General features: G+C 41.7%; 1 protein-coding gene across 1 annotated transcript in view; it reads left to right on the top strand.

Annotated features, from left to right (window-relative positions):
- The first annotated feature begins 8,921 nt into the window (after positions 1–8,921).
- POGLUT2 (protein O-glucosyltransferase 2) overlaps positions 8,922–20,455 on the top strand; it is a 120,058-nt gene continuing 108,524 nt past the window's right edge. Inside the window, exon 1 of the mRNA XM_040425246.1 lies at positions 8,922–9,237. Within this exon, the coding sequence (XP_040281180.1) occupies positions 9,065–9,237 (173 nt within the window). The 5' untranslated portion in view covers positions 8,922–9,064. The remainder of the gene's footprint in view (positions 9,238–20,455) is intronic.

Raw genomic sequence — 20,455 nt, 5'->3', positions numbered from 1 at the left:
GTATCTATCTACAGTATCTATCTATCTATCTACAGTATCTATCTACAGTATCTATCTATCTACAGTATCTATCTACAGTATCTATCTATCTATCTATCTACAGTATCTATCTATCTACAGTATCTATCTACAGTATCTATCTATCTATCTACAGTATCTATCTATCTATCTACAGTATCTATCTATCTACAGTATCTATCTATCTATCTATCTATCTATCTACAGTATCTATCTACAGTATCTATCTACAGTATCTATCTATCTACAGTATCTATCGTATCTATCTACAGTATCTATCTACAGTATCTATCTATCTACAGTATCTATCTACAGTATCTATCTACAGTATCTATCTATCTATCGTATCTATCTATCTACAGTATCTGTCTACAGTATCTATCTATCTATCTACAGTATCTATCTATCTATCTACAGTATCTATCTACAGTATCTATCTATAGTATCTATCTATCTATAGTATCTATCTATCTACAGTATCTATATATCTATCTACAGTATCTATCTATCTATCTACAGTATCTATCTATCTACAGTATCTATCTACAGTATCTATCTATCTACAGTATCTATCTATCTATCGTATCTATCTATCTACAGTATCTATCTATCTACAGTATCTATCTACAGTATTTATCTATCTACAGTATCTATCTATCTATCGTATCTATCTACATTATCTATCTACAGTATCTATCTATCTACAGTATCTATCTACAGTATCTATCTATCTACCTACAGTATCTATCTATCTACAGTATCTATCTATCTACAGTATCTATCTACAGTATCTATCTATCTACAGTATCTATCTACGGTATCTATCTATCTACAGTATCTATCTATCTATCTACAGTATCTATCTATCTACAGTATCTATCTATCGTATCTATCTATCTACAGTATCTATCTATCGTATCTATCTACAGTATCTATCTACAGTATCTATCTACAGTATCTATCTACAGTATCTATCTATCTACAGTATCTATCTACAGTATTTATCTATCTACATTATATATCTACAGTATCTATCTATCTACAGTATCTATCTATAGTATCTATCTATCTACAGTATCTATCTATCTATCTATCTATCTATCTATCTATCTATCTATCTACAGTATCTATCTATCTATCTATCTATCTATCTATCTATCTATCTACAGTATCTATCTTCTATCTATCTACAGTATCTATCTATCTACAGTATCTATCTATCTACAGTGTCTATCTACAGTATCTATCTATCTACAGTATCTATCTACAGTATCTATCTATCTACAGTATCTATATATCTATCTACAGTATCTATCTACAGTATCTATCTATCTACAGTATCTATCTACAGTATCTTTCTATCTATCGTATCTATCTACAGTATCTATCTATCTACAATATCTATCTATCTATCGTATCTATCTATCTACAGTATCTATCTATCTACAGTATCTATCTACAGTATTTATCTATCTACAGTATCTATCTATCGTATCTATCTACATTATCTATCTACAGTATCTATCTACAGTATCTATCTATCTACAGTATCTATCTACAGTATCTATCTATCTATCTACAGTATCTATCTATCTACCTACAGTATCTATCTACAGTATCTACAGTATCTATCTATCTACAGTATCTATCTATCTACAGTATCTATCTACGGTATCTATCTATCTACAGTATCTATCTATCTATCTATCTACAGTATCTATCTATCTACAGTATCTATCTATCTATCGTATCTATCTATCTACAGTATCTATCTATCGTATCTATCTATCGTATCTATCTACAGTATCTATCTACAGTATTTATCTATCTACATTATATATCTACAGTATCTATCTATCTACAGTATCTATCTATAGTATCTATCTATCTACAGTATCTATCTACAGTATCTATCTATCTATCTACAGTATCTATCTTCTATCTATCTACAGTATCTACCTATCTACAGTATCTATCTATCTACATTGTCTATCTACAGTATCTATCTATCTACAGTATCTATCTATCTCCTCTCTGTCTATCTACAGTATCTATCTACAGTATCTATCTACCGTCTATCTATCTACAGTATCTATCTATCTACAGTATCTATCTACAGTATCTATCTATCTATCTACAGTATCTATCTACAGTATCTATCTATAGTATCTATCTATCTACAGTATCTATCTATCTACAGTATCTATCTACAGTATCTATCTATCTATCTACAGTATCAATCTACAGTATCTATCTATCTACAGTATCTATCTACAGTATCTATCTATCTATTTACAGTATCTATCTATCTATCTATCTACAGTATCTATCTACAGTATCTATCTATCTACAGTATCTATCTATCTACAGTATCTATCTATCTATCTACAGTATCTATCTATCTACAGTATCTATCTATCTATCTACAGTATCTATCTACACTATCTATCTATCTACAGTATCTATCGTATCTATCTACAGTATCTATCTACAGTATCTATCTATCTATCTACAGTATCTATCTACAGTATCTATCTACAGTATCTGTCTACAGTATCTATCTATCTATCTATCTACAGTATCTATCTATCTATCTACAGTATCTATCTATCTACAGTATCTATCTATAGTATCTATCTATCTATCTATCTATCTATCTATCTACAGTATCTATCTATCTACAGTATCTATCTATCTACAGTATCTATCTATCTACAGTATCTATATATCTATCTACAGTATCTATCTACAGTATCTATCTACAGTATCTATCTACAGTATCTTTCTATCTATCGTATCTATAGTATCTATCTACAGTATCTATCTATCTGCAGTATCTATCTATCGTATCTATCTATCTACAGTATCTATCTACAGTATCTATCTACAGTATTTATCTATCTACAGTATCTATCTATCGTATCTATCTACATTATCTATCTACAGTATCTATCTACAGTATCTATCTATCTACAGTATCTATCTATCTACCTACAGTATCTATCTACCTACAGTATCTATCTATCTACAGTATCTATCTATCTACAGTATCTATCTACGGTATCTATCTATCTACAGTATCTATCTATCTATCTACAGTATCTATCTATCTACAGTATCTATCTATCGTATCTATCTATCTACAGTATCTATCTATCGTATCTATCTACAGTATCTATCTATCTACAGTATCTATCTATCTACAGTATCTATCTACAGTATCTATCTATCTACAGTATCTATCTACAGTATTTATCTATCTACATTATATATCTACAGTATCTATCTACAGTATCTATCTATAGTATCTATCTATCTACAGTATCTATCTATCTACAGTATCTATCTTCTATCTATCTACAGTATCTATCTATCTACAGTATCTATCTATCTACAGTGTCTATCTACAGTATCTATCTATCTACAGTATCTATCTACAGTATCTATCTATCTACAGTATCTATATATCTATCTACAGTATCTATCTACAGTATCTATCTACAGTATCTATCTACAGTATCTTTCTATCTATCGTATCTATCTACAGTATCTATCTATCGTATCTATCTATCTACAGTATCTATCTATCTACAGTATCTATCTACAGTATTTATCTATCTACAGTATCTATCTATCGTATCTATCTACATTATCTATCTACAGTATCTATCTACAGTATCTATCTATCTACAGTATCTATCTACAGTATCTATCTATCTACAGTATCTATCTATCTACCTACAGTATCTATCTATCTACAGTATCTACAGTATCTATCTATCTACAGTATCTATCTACGGTATCTATCTATCTACAGTATCTATCTATCTACAGTATCTATCTATCTACAGTATCTATCTATCTACAGTATCTATCTATCTACAGTATCTATCTATCGTATCTATCTATCTACAGTATCTATCTATCGTATCTATCTACAGTATCTATCTACAGTATTTATCTATCTACATTATATATCTACAGTATCTATCTATCTACAGTATCTATCTACAGTATCTATCTATAGTATCTATCTATCTACAGTATCTATCTATCTACAGTATCTATCTATCTACAGTATCTATCTATCTATCTACAGTGTCTATCTACAGTATCTATCTACAGTATCTATCTACAGTATCTATCTATCTATCTATCTACAGTGTCTATCTACAGTATCTATCTACATTATCTATCTATCTACAGTATCTATCTACCGTCTATCTATCTACCGTCTATCTATCTACAGTATCTATCTATCTACAGTATCTATCTATAGTATCTATCTACAGTATCTATCTATCTACAGTATCTATCTACAGTATCTATCTACAGTATCTATCTATCTACAGTATCTATCTATCTACAGTATCTATCATCTATCTACAGTATCTATCTATCTACAGTATCTATCTTCTATCTACAGTATCTATCTATCTACAGTATCTATCTATCGTATCTATCTATCTACAGTATCTATCTATCGTATCTATCTACAGTATCTATCTATCTACAGTATCTATCTATCTACAGTATCTATCTACAGTATCTATCTATCTACAGTATCTATCTACAGTATTTATCTATCTACATTATATATCTACAGTATCTATCTACAGTATCTATCTATAGTATCTATCTATCTACAGTATCTATCTATCTACAGTATCTATCTTCTATCTATCTACAGTATCTATCTATCTACAGTATCTATCTATCTACAGTGTCTATCTACAGTATCTATCTATCTACAGTATCTATCTACAGTATCTATCTATCTACAGTATCTATATATCTATCTACAGTATCTATCTACAGTATCTATCTACAGTATCTTTCTATCTATCGTATCTATCTACAGTATCTATCTATCTACAGTATCTATCTATCGTATCTATCTATCTACAGTATCTATCTATCTACAGTATCTATCTACAGTATTTATCTATCTACAGTATCTATCTATCGTATCTATCTACATTATCTATCTACAGTATCTATCTACAGTATCTATCTATCTACAGTATCTATCTACAGTATCTATCTATCTACAGTATCTATCTACCTACAGTATCTATCTATCTACAGTATCTACAGTATCTATCTATCTACAGTATCTATCTATCTACAGTATCTATCTACGGTATCTATCTATCTACAGTATCTATCTATCTACAGTATCTATCTACAGTATCTATCTACAGTATCTATCTATCGTATCTATCTATCTACAGTATCTATCTATCGTATCTATCTACAGTATCTATCTACAGTATTTATCTATCTACATTATATATCTACAGTATCTATCTATCTACAGTATCTATCTACAGTATCTATCTATAGTATCTATCTATCTACAGTATCTATCTATCTACAGTATCTATCTATCTACAGTATCTATCATCTATCTACAGTATCTATCTATCTACAGTATCTATCTTCTATCTACAGTATCTATCTATCTACAGTATCTATCTATCGTATCTATCTATCTACAGTATCTATCTATCGTATCTATCTACAGTATCTATCTATCTACAGTATCTATCTATCTACAGTATCTATCTACAGTATCTATCTATCTACAGTATCTATCTACAGTATTTATCTATCTACATTATATATCTACAGTATCTATCTACAGTATCTATCTATAGTATCTATCTATCTACAGTATCTATCTATCTACAGTATCTATCTTCTATCTATCTACAGTATCTATCTATCTACAGTATCTATCTATCTACAGTGTCTATCTACAGTATCTATCTATCTACAGTATCTATCTACAGTATCTATCTATCTACAGTATCTATATATCTATCTACAGTATCTATCTACAGTATCTATCTACAGTATCTTTCTATCTATCGTATCTATCTACAGTATCTATCTATCTACAGTATCTATCTATCGTATCTATCTATCTACAGTATCTATCTATCTACAGTATCTATCTACAGTATTTATCTATCTACAGTATCTATCTATCGTATCTATCTACATTATCTATCTACAGTATCTATCTACAGTATCTATCTATCTACAGTATCTATCTACAGTATCTATCTATCTACAGTATCTATCTACCTACAGTATCTATCTATCTACAGTATCTACAGTATCTATCTATCTACAGTATCTATCTATCTACAGTATCTATCTACGGTATCTATCTATCTACAGTATCTATCTATCTACAGTATCTATCTACAGTATCTATCTATCTACAGTATCTATCTATCTACAGTATCTATCTATCGTATCTATCTATCTACAGTATCTATCTATCGTATCTATCTACAGTATCTATCTACAGTATCTATCTACAGTATTTATCTATCTACATTATATATCTACAGTATCTATCTATCTACAGTATCTATCTACAGTATCTATCTATAGTATCTATCTATCTACAGTATCTATCTACAGTATCTATCTATCTACAGTATCTATCTATCTACAGTATCTATCTATCTATCTATCTATCTACAGTGTCTATCTACAGTATCTATCTACAGTATCTATCTACAGTATCTATCTATCTATCTATCTACAGTGTCTATCTACAGTATCTATCTACATTATCTATCTATCTACAGTATCTATCTACCGTCTATCTATCTACCGTCTATCTATCTACAGTATCTATCTATCTACAGTATCTATCTATAGTATCTATCTACAGTATCTATCTATCTACAGTATCTATCTACAGTATCTATCTATCTACAGTATCTATCTATCTACAGTATCTATCTATCTACAGTATCTATCTATCTATCTATCTATCTGTATCTATCTATCTATCTACAGTATCTATCTATCTACAGTATCTATCTATCTACAGTATCTATCTATCTACAGTATCCATCTATCTATCTACAGTATCTATCTCTATCTATCCATCTATCTATCTACAGTATCTATATATCTATCTATCTACAGTATCTATCTATCTACAGTATCTATCTATCTACAGTATCTATCTCTATCTATCCATCTATCTATCTACAGTATCTATATATCTATCTATCTACAGTATCTATCTATCTATCTACAGTATCTATCTACAGTATCCATCTATCTATCTACAGTATCTATCTCTATCTATCCATCTATCTATCTACAGTATCTAGTTATCTATCTATCTATTCATCTGTCTTCTATCTATTCATCCATTTTCTATCTACAGTATCTATCTATTTATCCGTCTTCTATCTATCTGCTCAGGGCTCCTCCTGCTCTATAACATGCATTTCTTTTGTATTGACAGGTCCTAAAGGGGTTTTCTAAGTCTTTTTACTGATGACTAGAGATGAGCGAACTTCAAGTTTTGAAGTTCAGGTATATGCTGAATAGCGTTCTGGATTCAGTTACCACGGACCATAACGCAATTCCATGACAGTTATAATAGAAGTCTATGGCCAGCATAACGGATCCATCTGGTTTCCGTTATGCAGGAGAGGACTCCGAACTTCAAAACTTGATGTTTGCTCATCCCTACTGATAACCTATCCTCTGGAATGGAGGGGGGCGACAACCGGGACCCCCACGATCAGTTGTTTGAGAAGGCAGTGGCGGTCGCAGTAGCACTGTGGCCTTCTCCAGCTTTTCCTAGGCCGTGTGGTGACTCCTTCCTATGGCCTAAGTGCAGCTAAGCCCCATAGAGTGCGATCCCAAGTACAGCGCTGTGCTTAGTGAGCAGAGAGAAGGCGGCGGTGCTCACCGGTACCTTCTCAAACAGCTGATCAGCCTGGGACCCGGGTGTCCTCACCGATCAGAAGATAGGTCATCAGTAAAACCCCTTTAAGGCCCTGTTCACAGCACGTAAGGGAATTATGGTTGGCCTGCAGGTTTCAAGCATAGTTTACACAGTCAGTTTTTAATGGGCGTTTTTTTAACTGATGCCTTTCTGGGAAACGGATGCTAAAAACGGTCTCCAATTGTATGGCGGCTGTCGGTCAGTAAAAACAGAGCAGGTTTTATTTTTTGACATCCACTATTCATTGGCCACCAAAAAAATGGCAGTGTGAATAACGCCATAGACTACCACTGTTATTAAACAACTGAAAAAACAGACAGTTTGGACCATTTTCTACTACTAAACCGTGTCAGATATCTGTCAAAAAGACTCATGCTGCATTTTTTCAGTCTTTATTATAGTTGAAAAGTTGCTAAAGGGGTTATCCAACTGACCCCCCAAAGCACGGGCCCCTAGTATACAATATACTTACCTGCTCCCTGGCCCCCGCGTCGCTCCTGATCCCCGCACGGGCGCTGCATCTCCCATCAAAACATCCGGCGATAGTGGGGAGCGCCAATGGCAGGCGGTGACGAGCCTCCCTAGCGTCACCCGCGATGTTAGGGAGGCTCGACCCGTTGCGGCCTGATATTGGCTGCTCCCCACTGTCGCCAGATGTTTTGATCCGAGCGACAGGGAGATGCAGCGCCCGTGTGTTGATCAGGAGCGACGCGGGTGCCAGGGAGCAGGTAGGTTTATTGTATACGAGAGGCCCGGGCATTGAAGGGGGGTCATTATAGAGGTTGGATAACCCCTTTAATGCCGCGCACTATCAACAGTGAGGATGGTCCTTTTTTTCCTGTCTTTTTAACGTTTCTCAAAACCCTTCATGAAGAAATCCTGGCCATCATTCAGAAAACGGCTGTATGAAGCCCCTTACGTCTGGGCAGCTTTAGGCCGGGTTCACACTGGGTCATTGCCTATGGATAAAAACACCAGAAATAAAAACCCCTGTGGGCCTTATTTATACAGTGGGGAAATCCCAATAAGGCTCAGCTACCACAGTGTGCCCCCCCAGAACGTGTGCCCCCGTCACCCAGCCGCTGAGGTAAGGTCTGGGATTGGCGCCTGTGCAGGCATGTCCGGCCGGCGCCGCTGATCTCCGCTGTCCCTCCCATATCCTCTGCAGACTGCACACATCTGGAGCACACAGTAGTTCCTTGGCAGCTGCTGCCCCGCACAGAGCTGTACACGGCCCCCGCTCGTGGCTGCTGCAGCCTGTAGTCAGTGGTGTCAATGTTCTGGCAGCTGGTGGTAGTAGCCGCTATAGCAGCCCCCCTGCGCTGCACGGAGAGCCCCCCTCCTGTGAGTGCGGAGCTGAGCAGAGTATGGGGCCCCGGGCTGCGGGGAGAGGCTGCGCTTCCTGCTCGCTATTTCTACATCCAGGCTGCGGGGACCCACGGCAACAAGTAAGTGCAAGCGGCAGCAGACTGGTCGGCGGTCACCATGGCAACCCTCCGCTTGGTGCTGGGTGCTGTTATAGACATCAGGTGACAACTTGTAAGGTGGGACAGTATTGGCGTCACCCATAGTGTGCCAGGGCAAATTCTTTTCTTACAAAGCTGTCACTCCTCTAACTCCACCCAAATCTTTACACCCACACAGTAGAATGCCTCCATTAGTTCCCCAAACAGTAGATATATACCCCATTAGTGCCCCCCACACAATAGAATGCCCCATTAGTGCCCCCTTACAGTAGAATGCATCTTTTACTGTCCACACACAGTAGAATACTCCCTTAGTTCCCCACACATAGTTGTGGCCCCCACACAGTAGTTATGTTCCCTTAGTGCTCCCACAAAGTAGTTATGCCCTCTCAGTGCCCCCACAAAGTAGTTATGCCCCCTTACTGTCCCCACACAGTAGTTATGCCCCCTTAGTGCCCCCCACACAGTAGTTATGTCCCCTTAGTGCTCCCACGCAGTAGTTATGCCCTCTCAGTGCCCCCACAAAGTAGGTATGCCCCTTACTGCCCCCACACAGTAGTTATGCCCCTTAGTGCACCCCACACAGTAGTTATGCCCCCTTAGCGCCCCACACAGTAGTTATGCCCTCTCAGTGCCCCCACACAGTAGTTATGCCTTCTCAGTGCCCCCACACAGTAGTTATGCACCCTTAGTTCCACTCACACAGAAGTTATGCCCCCTTAGTTCCCCCACACAGTAGTTATGCCCCCTTAGTTCCCCCCACACAGTAGTTATGCCCCCTTAGTGCCCCCCACACAGTAGTTATGCCCACTTGGAGCCCCACAAGGTAGGTATGCCCTCTCAGTGCCCCCACACAGTAGTTATGGCCCCTTACTGCCCCCCACACAGTAGTTATGTCCCCTTAGTGCCCCCCACACAGTAGTTATGTCCCCTTAGTGCCCCACACACAGTAGTTATGCTCCCTTAGCGCCCCACACAGTAGTTATGCCCTCTCAGTGCCCCCACATAGTAGTTATGCCCCCTTAGTTCCCCCACACAGTAGTTATGCCCCCTTAGTTCCCCCCACACAGTAGTTATGCCCCCTTACTGCCCCCACACAGTAGTTATGTCCCCTTAGTGCCCCCCACACAGTAGTTATGCCCCCTTAGCGCCCCACACAGTAGTTATGCCCTCTAAGTGCCCCCACATAGTAGTTATGCCCCCTTAGTTCCCCCCACACAGTAGTTATGGCCCCTTACTGCCCCCCACACAGTAGTTATGTCCCCTTAGTGCCCCCCACACAGTAGTTATGTCCCCTTAGTGCCCCCCACACAGTAGTTATGCCCCCTTATGTCCCCACACAGTAGTTATGCCCTCTCAGTGCCCCCACACAGTAGTTATGTCCCCTTAGTGCCCCCCACACAGTAGTTATGCCCCCTTAGCGCCCCACACAGTAGTTATGCCCTCTCAGTGCCCCCACATAGTAGTTATGCCCCCTTAGTTCCCCCCACACAGTAGTTATGCCCCTTTAGGCTGTAATAAATACGTGATACTAGATCTCGGTCTCCAGACAGAATGAGTGGAATCATACATACAGGGATAAATTTATCAAAACTAGTGTAAAGGAAAACTGGCTCAGTTGCCCATAGCAACCAATCAGATGCCACCTTTCATTTATCAGAGTTCCTTTGGAAAATGAAAAGTGGCATCTTGTTGGTTGCTATGGGCAACTAAGCCAATTTTCCTTTATACCAGTTTGATAAATCTGCCCCACAGGCTTCCGCAAAATGGCAACTGCAGCTTCACTGAACGTCTCCACCTAGTGTTCCCCCTATTGCTTGGAGCATCACTTACATGGGATTGGATGCTTTTCTGACGTCACTAACAAGTGTCTTCTGTGGTTGTTGACCCCCAGTGGTGTAAATAAAATAAAAATCTGTAATACTCGCCTAGCCCCATTCTCCCAATGAGTGGAGCACATCCCGCTCTCCCCTGCGGGCGCCATGCAGTGAGGTTATCGCACCTGCTGTGATGAGTAGATGAGGACAGCCCGTGTGCTCTTCTACCAAGTCCAGCCGGCAATGTAACTGCATCGCGCCTGCTGGAGAGAGCCTGGCCAGGGGATGAGGCCTGGACTGTAATGGATGACAGATATCCAGTACGGCCTGGGCAGTTATCATTATAACTGTGTGTGTACTGGCAGTGGGGTGGCTGCGTTCATGACCCCAAAAAGGAGGACATCACACCCAGGACAGTGGGTGACAATACAACACACAGAAGGGAAACCACAGGGTAACTGCACATATAGCGCAGTAACCGCAGCGTGGTACAGGACCAGCAAAGTGTATGAGATTAAACAATGAATTCACTGAGCGTAATGGTAATCTACTATAGGCATTGCTAATAATATATATCACTGAAGGCAATTTCCAAAAAAATTACTTTTAATAAATATATTCATAAGAAGGCTCCTATATAAGAGCCGTGATAACTTATTAAAGTGCAACACCGTCACACAACTTGCTATACAGATAAGGCTTAAAGAGTATATCAAAGGCTCCATATAGAGGGTGGCTGAGACCATAGGACAATGTCTAAGGGAATCTTGCCCCTAATCTTTCCCTTATAGTGTCTCAGCACAGAGATGCACCTCAGTGGTAGGTGCACTCTGTCCCCGTGCCTAATCCTATTGTTCCCTTTAAAACCCTATTGGGTATAGAAAAGTATCATAGTCCCTGGTCCTGACGCGTTTCCCCTTCAAATCAAGAGAAGGTTCCTCAAGAGACTGAATAGATATAACATCACAGTAAATAACAAAGTATGGAGAACCACAATGATGCACCCCTTGCTAATATAAATAATGCAGATAATAGTAATGGCGCTGAGTTCGTCTGCACCTTCATGGGAGACATTTTCATTAGATAAACTAACATGCGTCCAACGGCAGGGCTGAGGAATCTCCAAAGAGCAGGATGACAGCTGATCTGTGGAGGGAAAATCCAGATTTAAAGGGAACCTGTCTTGTGGATATTTGATTATAATCTAACTAATTATATACAATCATTAACTACTAAAAAGTACCTTAGATGTATTCACTTACTGGTGTGACAGATGGTTACCTCATAATATACACACAAAGATGCCGCATGCCGCATGCTAATGAGCTGATTTGAGTCCAGCGTGATGTCAGTGAGTCCAGCGTACACTGCTCAAAAAAATAAAGGGAACACAAAAATAACACATCCTAGATCTGAATTAATTAAATATTCTTCTGAAATACGTTGTTCTTTACATAGTTGAATGTGCTGACAACAAAATCACACAAAAATAAAAAAATGGAAATCAAATTTTTCAACCCATGGAGGTCTGGATTTGGAGTCACCCTCAAAATTTAAGTGGTAAAACACACTACAGGCTGATCCAACTTTGATGTAATGTCCTTAAAACAAGTCAAAATGAGGCTCAGTAGTGTGTGTGGCCTCCACGTGCCTGTATGACCTCCCTACAACGCCTGTGCATGCTCCTGATGAGGTGGCAGACGGTCTCCTGAGGCTGTGCAGCCCTCCAAAGAAATGCCACCCCACACCATTACTGACCTAATGCCAAACCGGTCATGCTGGAGGATGTTGCAGGCAGCAGAACGTTCTCCACGGCGTCTCAATACTCTGTCACGTCTGTCACATGTGCTCAGTGTGAACCTGCTTTCATCTGTGAAGAGCACAGGGCGCCAGTGGCGAATTTGCCAATATTGGTGTTCTCTGGCAAATGCCAAGCGTCCTGCACGGTGTTGGGCTGTAAGCACAACCCCCACCTGTGGACGTCGGGCCCTCATATCACCCTCATGGAGTCTGTTTCTGACTGTTTGAGCAGATACATGCACATTTGTGGCCTGCTGGAGGTCATTTTGCAGGGCTCTGGCAGTGCTCCTTCTGTTCCTCCTTGCACAAAGGCGGAGGTAGTGGTCCTGCTGCTGGGTTGTTGCCCTCCTACGGCCTCCTCCACGTCTCCTGATGTACTGGCCTGTCTTCTGGTAGCGCCTCCATGCTCTGGACACTACGCTGACAGACACAGCAAACCTTCTTGCCACAGCTCGCATTGATGTGCCATCCTGGATAAGCTGCACTACCTGAGCCACTTGTGTGGGTTGTAGACTCCGTCTCATGCTACCACTAGAGTGAAAGCACCGCCAGCATTCAAAAGTGACCAAAACATTAGCCAGGAAGCATAGGAACTGAGAAGCGGTCTGTGGTCACCAGCTGCAGAACCACTCGTTTATTGGGGGTGTCTTGCTAATTGCCTATAATTTCCACCTGTTGTCTATCGCATTTGCACAACAGCATGTGAAATTGATTGTCACTCAGTGTTGCTTCCTAAGTGGACAGTTTGATTTCACAGAAGTGTGATTGACTTGGAGTTACATTGTGTTGTTTAAGTGTTCCCTTTATTTTTTTGAGCAGTGTATATTTAATTCAGAGCTATAGCCACTCCCCTGCCCACCTGCTGCTGATTCATATTGAAAATAACTGTCAATCAGCAGCAGGTAGGCGGGAAGAGTCAGGAGCTCATGAATATTCAGGACTCATCATAATCAGCTGGAGCTTTTCAATACAAGATGTTGGCAGATTGACAGGGTCAATTTTGCTAAGAAAATCAGTCACTTATTTATGTTGCCCTTAGTTAGTGACAGGTTCCCTTTAAATAGACAAAATAGGCAGCGCTAATATAATGGGAAGTCCAAGTGGCCAAAAAGGTGACAGGATACACAGCAATATCCCACGTGGTTACGAACGCTAAATACAATTGGGCACCCAGAGTACACCGCCATCTTAATATGGTGTATGTATTGGTAGTGCGTTCCACGACTCCACTTCATTGGATGCGGTGAGACGCACCGCAAACAGGCCGCACTGTGCAATCGCAAGTGGTAAAGGCATCCGGTCACGTGGACCGCCGTGTCACTTGACAAATATGCGTTCCACATATGCGTTCCATGTCACTAGAAGAATCCAAGACAAAATCCTTTAGGAAAAAAAAGGATATTATTTCCTAACAGATATTGTCACGGTGTCACGAAGGTGTCAAGAGCCACGTCTGACTCTGTTGTACCCGGGGTCAGGAGGTCGCAGCGGTTGGCTGCGCGCTGTATGTAAGATAGGGCTGTTTCCTTATGGTAGCTTTCTGGGTTTGCTTTGCAAACCCTTTTGGCTCACTCAGGGATCCGTAGCTCATTCTCCTCAGCTGTTCCTTGTCCAGCACTCCCAAACCTCCTTATATTCCCCTCTCACACTTCTCTGGTTGCCAGATATAGAGCTTCCTGCCTGGACATCTATTCTGACCCTCTGGAGCTGTGTTGCTGCGTTCTCTGGTTGTTGATCCAGAACGCTACCCTCCGGATCCCTGTTGGACCTTTGTGGACTGCTGTGGTCGCCCACCTGGGTGTATGTGTTTGTCTGTATTGTCTGTCCTCTCCCTGGTGTTTCCCTCTTAGTGTCAGTGGTGCGGACTAGCGATCCCACCGGCCCGTTCACTATCTAGGGCTCATTTCAGGGAAAGCCAAGGTTTAGGCACGTGATCGCCGCACGGGTGAGGAACCCGTCTAGGGACGTCAGGGCAGTCAGGTGCCAGCTGCAAGGTGAGTCAGGGGTCACCACCTTACCCTCTCCCTTGGGCAGGGCTTTCCCTTTTCCCTCCCTGTACATGACGCCGGTCATTACATTATATCTGGCCCTTATTTTTGTGTAGGTAAAAAAAAAAAAATTTTTTTTTTACCTACTTAGAATCCATTATGGATCAAATTGCTGCTCTGTCCAAACAACTTCAAGGCCTGTCTTTGGAGGTGGCAGGATTGAAGGCGTCGGTCCTCCAGCAACAGCAGCAATTACAACAGACCGCAAGCCCAGCGGTTGCTACTGGTAACCAGGTTGTTGCGGAACCCAAGGTCCCTCTCCCTGACAGATTTTCTGGGGGAAGGGACAAGTTTTTGACATTCCGTGAGGCCTGTAAGTTATATTTTAAACTGCGCCCTTACTCCTCTGGTAATGAAGAACAGCGGGTGGGGGTTGTTATTTCCCTGCTGCAGGGGGACCCGCAGTCCTGGGCGTTCTCTTTACCTACTGATTCCCAGGCGCTTCGGTCAGTGGATGAGTTTTTCGGGGCCTTGGGTCTCATATATGACGACCCTGACCGAGTCGCACTGGCTGAATCAAGATTACGGAGACTCCTACAAGGAGAGTGGCCGGTAGAGGAATATTGCTCTGACTTCTGTAGGTGGGCTACAGATACCCAATGGAACGACCCGGCTCTCAGGAGTCAGTTCTGCTCTGGGTTATCCGAAAGGGTTAAGGATGCGCTTGCATTATATGAGACCCCCTTTTCCCTTGATGCGGTTATGTCCCTTTCTATCCGAATAGATAGACGCCTTAGGGACAGGTTGAAAAAACCAGAGCCATTGGTAACCCCTCCCAAGCAGCAGTTAGTCTGTACGGACTTAGACGAGCCTATGCAGCTAGGAGGAACTACTCGTCAGGTCCGTCCTCTTGTGGCTCGCCGTAGGCGTGGGGTTTGTTTTTTTTGTGGGGAGAGGGGTCATTTCATTAATGTCTGTCCTTCTTTCCTCAGAAACAAAAGACCGTCGGAAAACTACTAACCCCAGGCTGTGTGGAGGATGTCAGCCGGGGGGTATACGTTTCCTCCATACGTACATCGCAATTTGTGTTGCCAGCGGTTATTGTTTTTGGTGATAAGACAGAGACTATTTCTTTCTTTCTAGACAGTGGAGCAGGGGTAAATTTGATAGATGCCCATTTTGCCCGCACTATGGGTTTGTCTCTCTGTACGCTACAGAGACCTATTCCCATATTTGCTATTGATTCTGCTCCTCTGTCTCAGAGAAACCTCACCCACATTGTTCATAATTTACACCTTCGGGTAGGGGACCACCATAACGAGATGCTTTCATGTTATGTTCTGGAGGGGCTTCCCACTCCGGTAGTGCTGGGTCTTCCCTGGTTGGTAATGCACAATCCAGTGGTGGATTGGCAGGCCAGGGAGATATTGGAGTGAGCAGTGCAGAGAAAATTGCTTAAATAGCAATTGCTTAGTCGCCTCCATAACTACCCTACCTACATTTATTTCGGATTTTGAGGACGTTTTTTCTGAAAAGGGTTGTCAGAAGTTACCACCTCATCGTCCTTATGATTGCCCGGTTAACCCTATTCCCGGCGCAAAATTTCCCAAGACCAGGTTATATAATCTTTCAGGTCCAGAGAGACAAGCCATGAAAGATTATATCTCCGAGAGTTTGGCTAAGGGACACATCAGACCCTCTTCTTCACCCGTGGCTGCAGGGTTTTTCTTCGTTAAAAAGAAAGATGGGGGCCTGCGTCCTTGCCTAGATTTTCGCGAATTAAATCGGATAACCATCCGAGACCCATACCCTCTTCCTCTCATTCCTGACCTGTTTAACCAGATTGCGGGTGCTAGGTGGTTCTCCAAACTTGATCTTAGGGGGGCCTACAATCTGATTCGTATTAAGGAGGGGGATGAGTGGAAGACAGCTTTTATCCCCCCTGAGGGGCATTATGAGAATCTAGTTATGCCTTTCGGTCTGACCAATGCTCCTGCCGTCTTTCAACATTTCGTTAATGACATTTTTAGTCATCTAATCGGCAGGTTTGTGGTAATATACCTAGATGATATTTTAATTTATTTGTCTGATCTGAGAACACATGAGGTGCATGTCAGACAAGTACTGCAGGTCCTACGGACGAATAAATTATATGCTAAAATTGAAAAATGTGTCTTCGCCGTTCAGGAGATACAATTCCTAGGTTATTTTTTATCTGCTTCAGGTTTCCGTATGGATCCTAGGAAGGTCCAGGCAATTTTGGATTGGGATCTTCCTGAGAACCTCAAAGCACTACAACGGTTCTTGGGCTTCGCAAATTTCTATAGGAAATTCATAAAAAATTATTCACTTATTGTAAAACCCCTTACTGACATGACTAGGAAGGGGACTGATTTTTCTAAATGGTCTGACGCTGCTAAAGTTGCTTTTTCCTCTCTAAAAGAGAGGTTTACCTCAGCACCTGTACTAGTCCAACCTGATGTCTCTCAGCCTTTTATTGTTGAAGTCGATGCATCAGAGGTGGGAGTGGGGGCTGTACTGTCTCAGGGTCCGTCTCCTGGCAAATGGCGTCCTTGTGCTTTCTTTTCTAAAAAACTATCTGCAGCAGAAAAGAACTACGATATTGGCAATAGGGAACTGTTAGCTATTAAACTTGCGTTTGAGGAGTGGCGTCACTTTTTAGAGGGGCAGTACACCCCGTCACTGTGATTACGGACCACAAAAATCTTCTGTACCTCGAATCAGCTAAGCGTCTCACCCCTAGACAGGCTAGGTGGTCGCTATTTTTTTACCAGGTTTAACTTTGTGATTACCTATCGTCCTGGGGCAAAGAATACCAAGGCTGATGCACTATCTAGTTGTTTCCCTGGAGGGGGTAATGTGAGTGATCCGGTGCCCATTCTTCAAAGTTTCTGCGGTACACTCTGTTCTGGAGGGGAAGGTGTTAGAGGCCCAGGGGGACGCCCCGATCTCTTGCCCCTCAGAGAAATTGTTTGTATCGTTGAACCTACGTTTCGAATTATTAAAGGAACATCATAATTCGGCACTTGCTGGGCACCCGGGTAGTAAAGCAACCTTGGAGCTATTGTCTCGTCGTTTTTGGTTGCCAAGGTTGCGTCAGGATGTATTGGATTTTGTGTCTTCTTGTTCTACCTGTGCGCGCGCAAAAGTTTCACATACACGTCCTGCAGGGTCTCTATTACCACTCGTCATTCCCAATAGACCGTGGACACATCTGTCAATGGATTTTATCACTGACTTACCTTTGTCTGCGGGTAAAACAGTTATTTTGGTAGTAGTGGACAGGTTTAGCAAAATGGTACACTTCATTGCGTTACCCGCACTACCTAATGCTAAGACTCTTGCTCAGGTATTCGTCAGTGAAATCGTGAAGCTTCACGGGGTCCCCTTCGATGTTGTTTCGGATCTGGGTACCCAGTTTATTTTTAAATTTTGGAAAGCTTTTTGTTCCCGTTTGGGGGTACACTTGTCCTTTTCCTCAGCTTTCCATCCTCAGTCGAATGGACAGACTGAGCGTACCAACCAAAACCTGGAGACATATCTAAGATGTTTTGTGTCTGAAAACCAAGAGTTGTGGTCATCATATTTACCGTTAGCTGAGTTTGCCATAAATAATCGTCGTCAGGAATCCACTGGCAAGTCACCATTTCTTGGTGCATATGGTTTTCATCCCCAATTCTGTACTTTCAAAGAGGGGGGGTCTTCTGGGGTTCCCGAAGAGGAACGGTTTTCGTCATCTCTTTCATCGGTATGGCAGAAGGTGCAAGCTAACTTGAAAAATATGGGAGGTAAATACAAATGCATGTCTGATAAGAGACGGTCGCCAGGTCCGGACCTAGGAGTGAATGACTATGTGTGGTTGTCTACTAGGAATATCAAATTGAAGGTTCCCTCTTGGAAACTGGGTCCTAGGTTTATTGGTCCTTACAAAATTGTAGCCATCATCAACCCCGTGGCTTTTCGCCTGGAGTTACCTCAGACTTTTAAAATCCATAATGTCTTTCATAAGTCGTTACTCAAAAAATATGTTCCACCTCTAGAACCGTCACCGCTGCCACCCCCTACTGTTGTCGTGGATGGTAATCTAGAATTTCAGGTATCCAAAATTATTAATTCTCGTCTTGTCCGCCGCTCTCTTCAATATCTGGTGCATTGGAGAGGTTACGGTCCCGAGGAAAGAATGTGGGTTCCTGCGTCTGAGGTAAACGCCGACAGGCTAGTTCGGGTTTTTCATGCCTCTCATCCTGAGAGACCTGGTCCTGAGTGTCCGGAGGCCCCTCGTAGAGAGGGGGGTACTGTCACGAGGGTGTCAAGAGCCACGTCTGACTCCGTTGTACCCGGGGTCAGGAGGTCGCAGCGGTTGGCTGCGCGCTCTATGTAAGATAGGGCTGTTTCCTTATGGTAGCTTTCTGGGTTTGCTTTGCAAACCCTTTTGGCTCACTCAGGGATCCGTAGCTCCTTCTCCTCAGCTGTTCCTTGTCCAGCACTCCCAAACCTCCTTATATTCCCCTATCACACTTCTCTGGTTGCCAGATATAGAGCTTCCTGCCTGGACATCTATTCTGACCCTCTGGAGCTGTGTTGCTGCGTTCTCTGGTTGTTGATCCAGAACGCTACCCTCCGGATCCCTGTTGGACCTTTGTGGACTGCTGTGGTCGCCCACCTGGGTGTATGTGTTTGTCTGTATTGTTTGTCCTCTCCCTGGTGTTTCCCTCTTAGTGTCAGTGGCGCGGACTAGCGATCCCACCGGCCCGTTCACTATCTAGGGCTCATTTCAGGGAAAGCCAGGGTTTAGGCACGTGATCGCCGCACGGGTGAGGAACCCGTCTAGGGACGTCAGGGCAGTCAGTTGCCAGCTGCAAGGTGAGTCAGGGGTCATCACCTTACCCTCTCCCTTGGGCAGGGCTTTCCCTTTTTTCTCCCTGTGCGTGACGCCGGTCATTACACACGGATGGTGTTGCAGAAAACTGGAAGTTATAAATAAACATCCGACTGACTTGATCCCAAACGAAGGAACATATGGGTGAGCCCTATAAAAACCCTAGAGCTCTCCCTGACTGCTCTGCCCATGAAAATATCTTTATGATAGATAATTGCATGCCCTCGTACCTAGACTGTGTGACACCTGAAAACCCTATAATAGTGAGGGGACATGACCACCGGCTCCCTGCACTTAATACGGAGGGAGTCAGGGTCACCTAGAATCAAGCCAGAACGGAAACACAAATAAAGGAAAAGACTTATCTGAGGAACCAGCAGTTGCAGCATCTAGCAGTGAACACAATCCAGGAAGTAGTATAAACCGCAAAGTGAGGCAGTATGGGAGGGAATATAAAGGGAGGCAATCAGTGTAAATAGATGACAGCTGGGAGAAGGAAAAGAGATGACAAAGTGAAACCAAAACAAAGAACTTCATGCAAGAGGTACAGAAGAACGTCTGCCAGAGCTTCTCAGAGAGCTGGCGGTGACAGATTTATAGATATATGAATGTTATACCCAGATACTGGTGTTCTACAGATATTTAGTTGAATATGGAGTAATTCCATTGCCGCAGGTGGCGCTGTCATATGACTA

The sequence above is a fragment of the Bufo bufo genome, chromosome 3 (genome assembly GCF_905171765.1).
Source record: "Bufo bufo chromosome 3, aBufBuf1.1, whole genome shotgun sequence".
Taxonomy (NCBI): Eukaryota; Metazoa; Chordata; class Amphibia; order Anura; family Bufonidae; genus Bufo; species Bufo bufo.
This window is presented reverse-complemented; position numbering and strand designations above follow the sequence as displayed.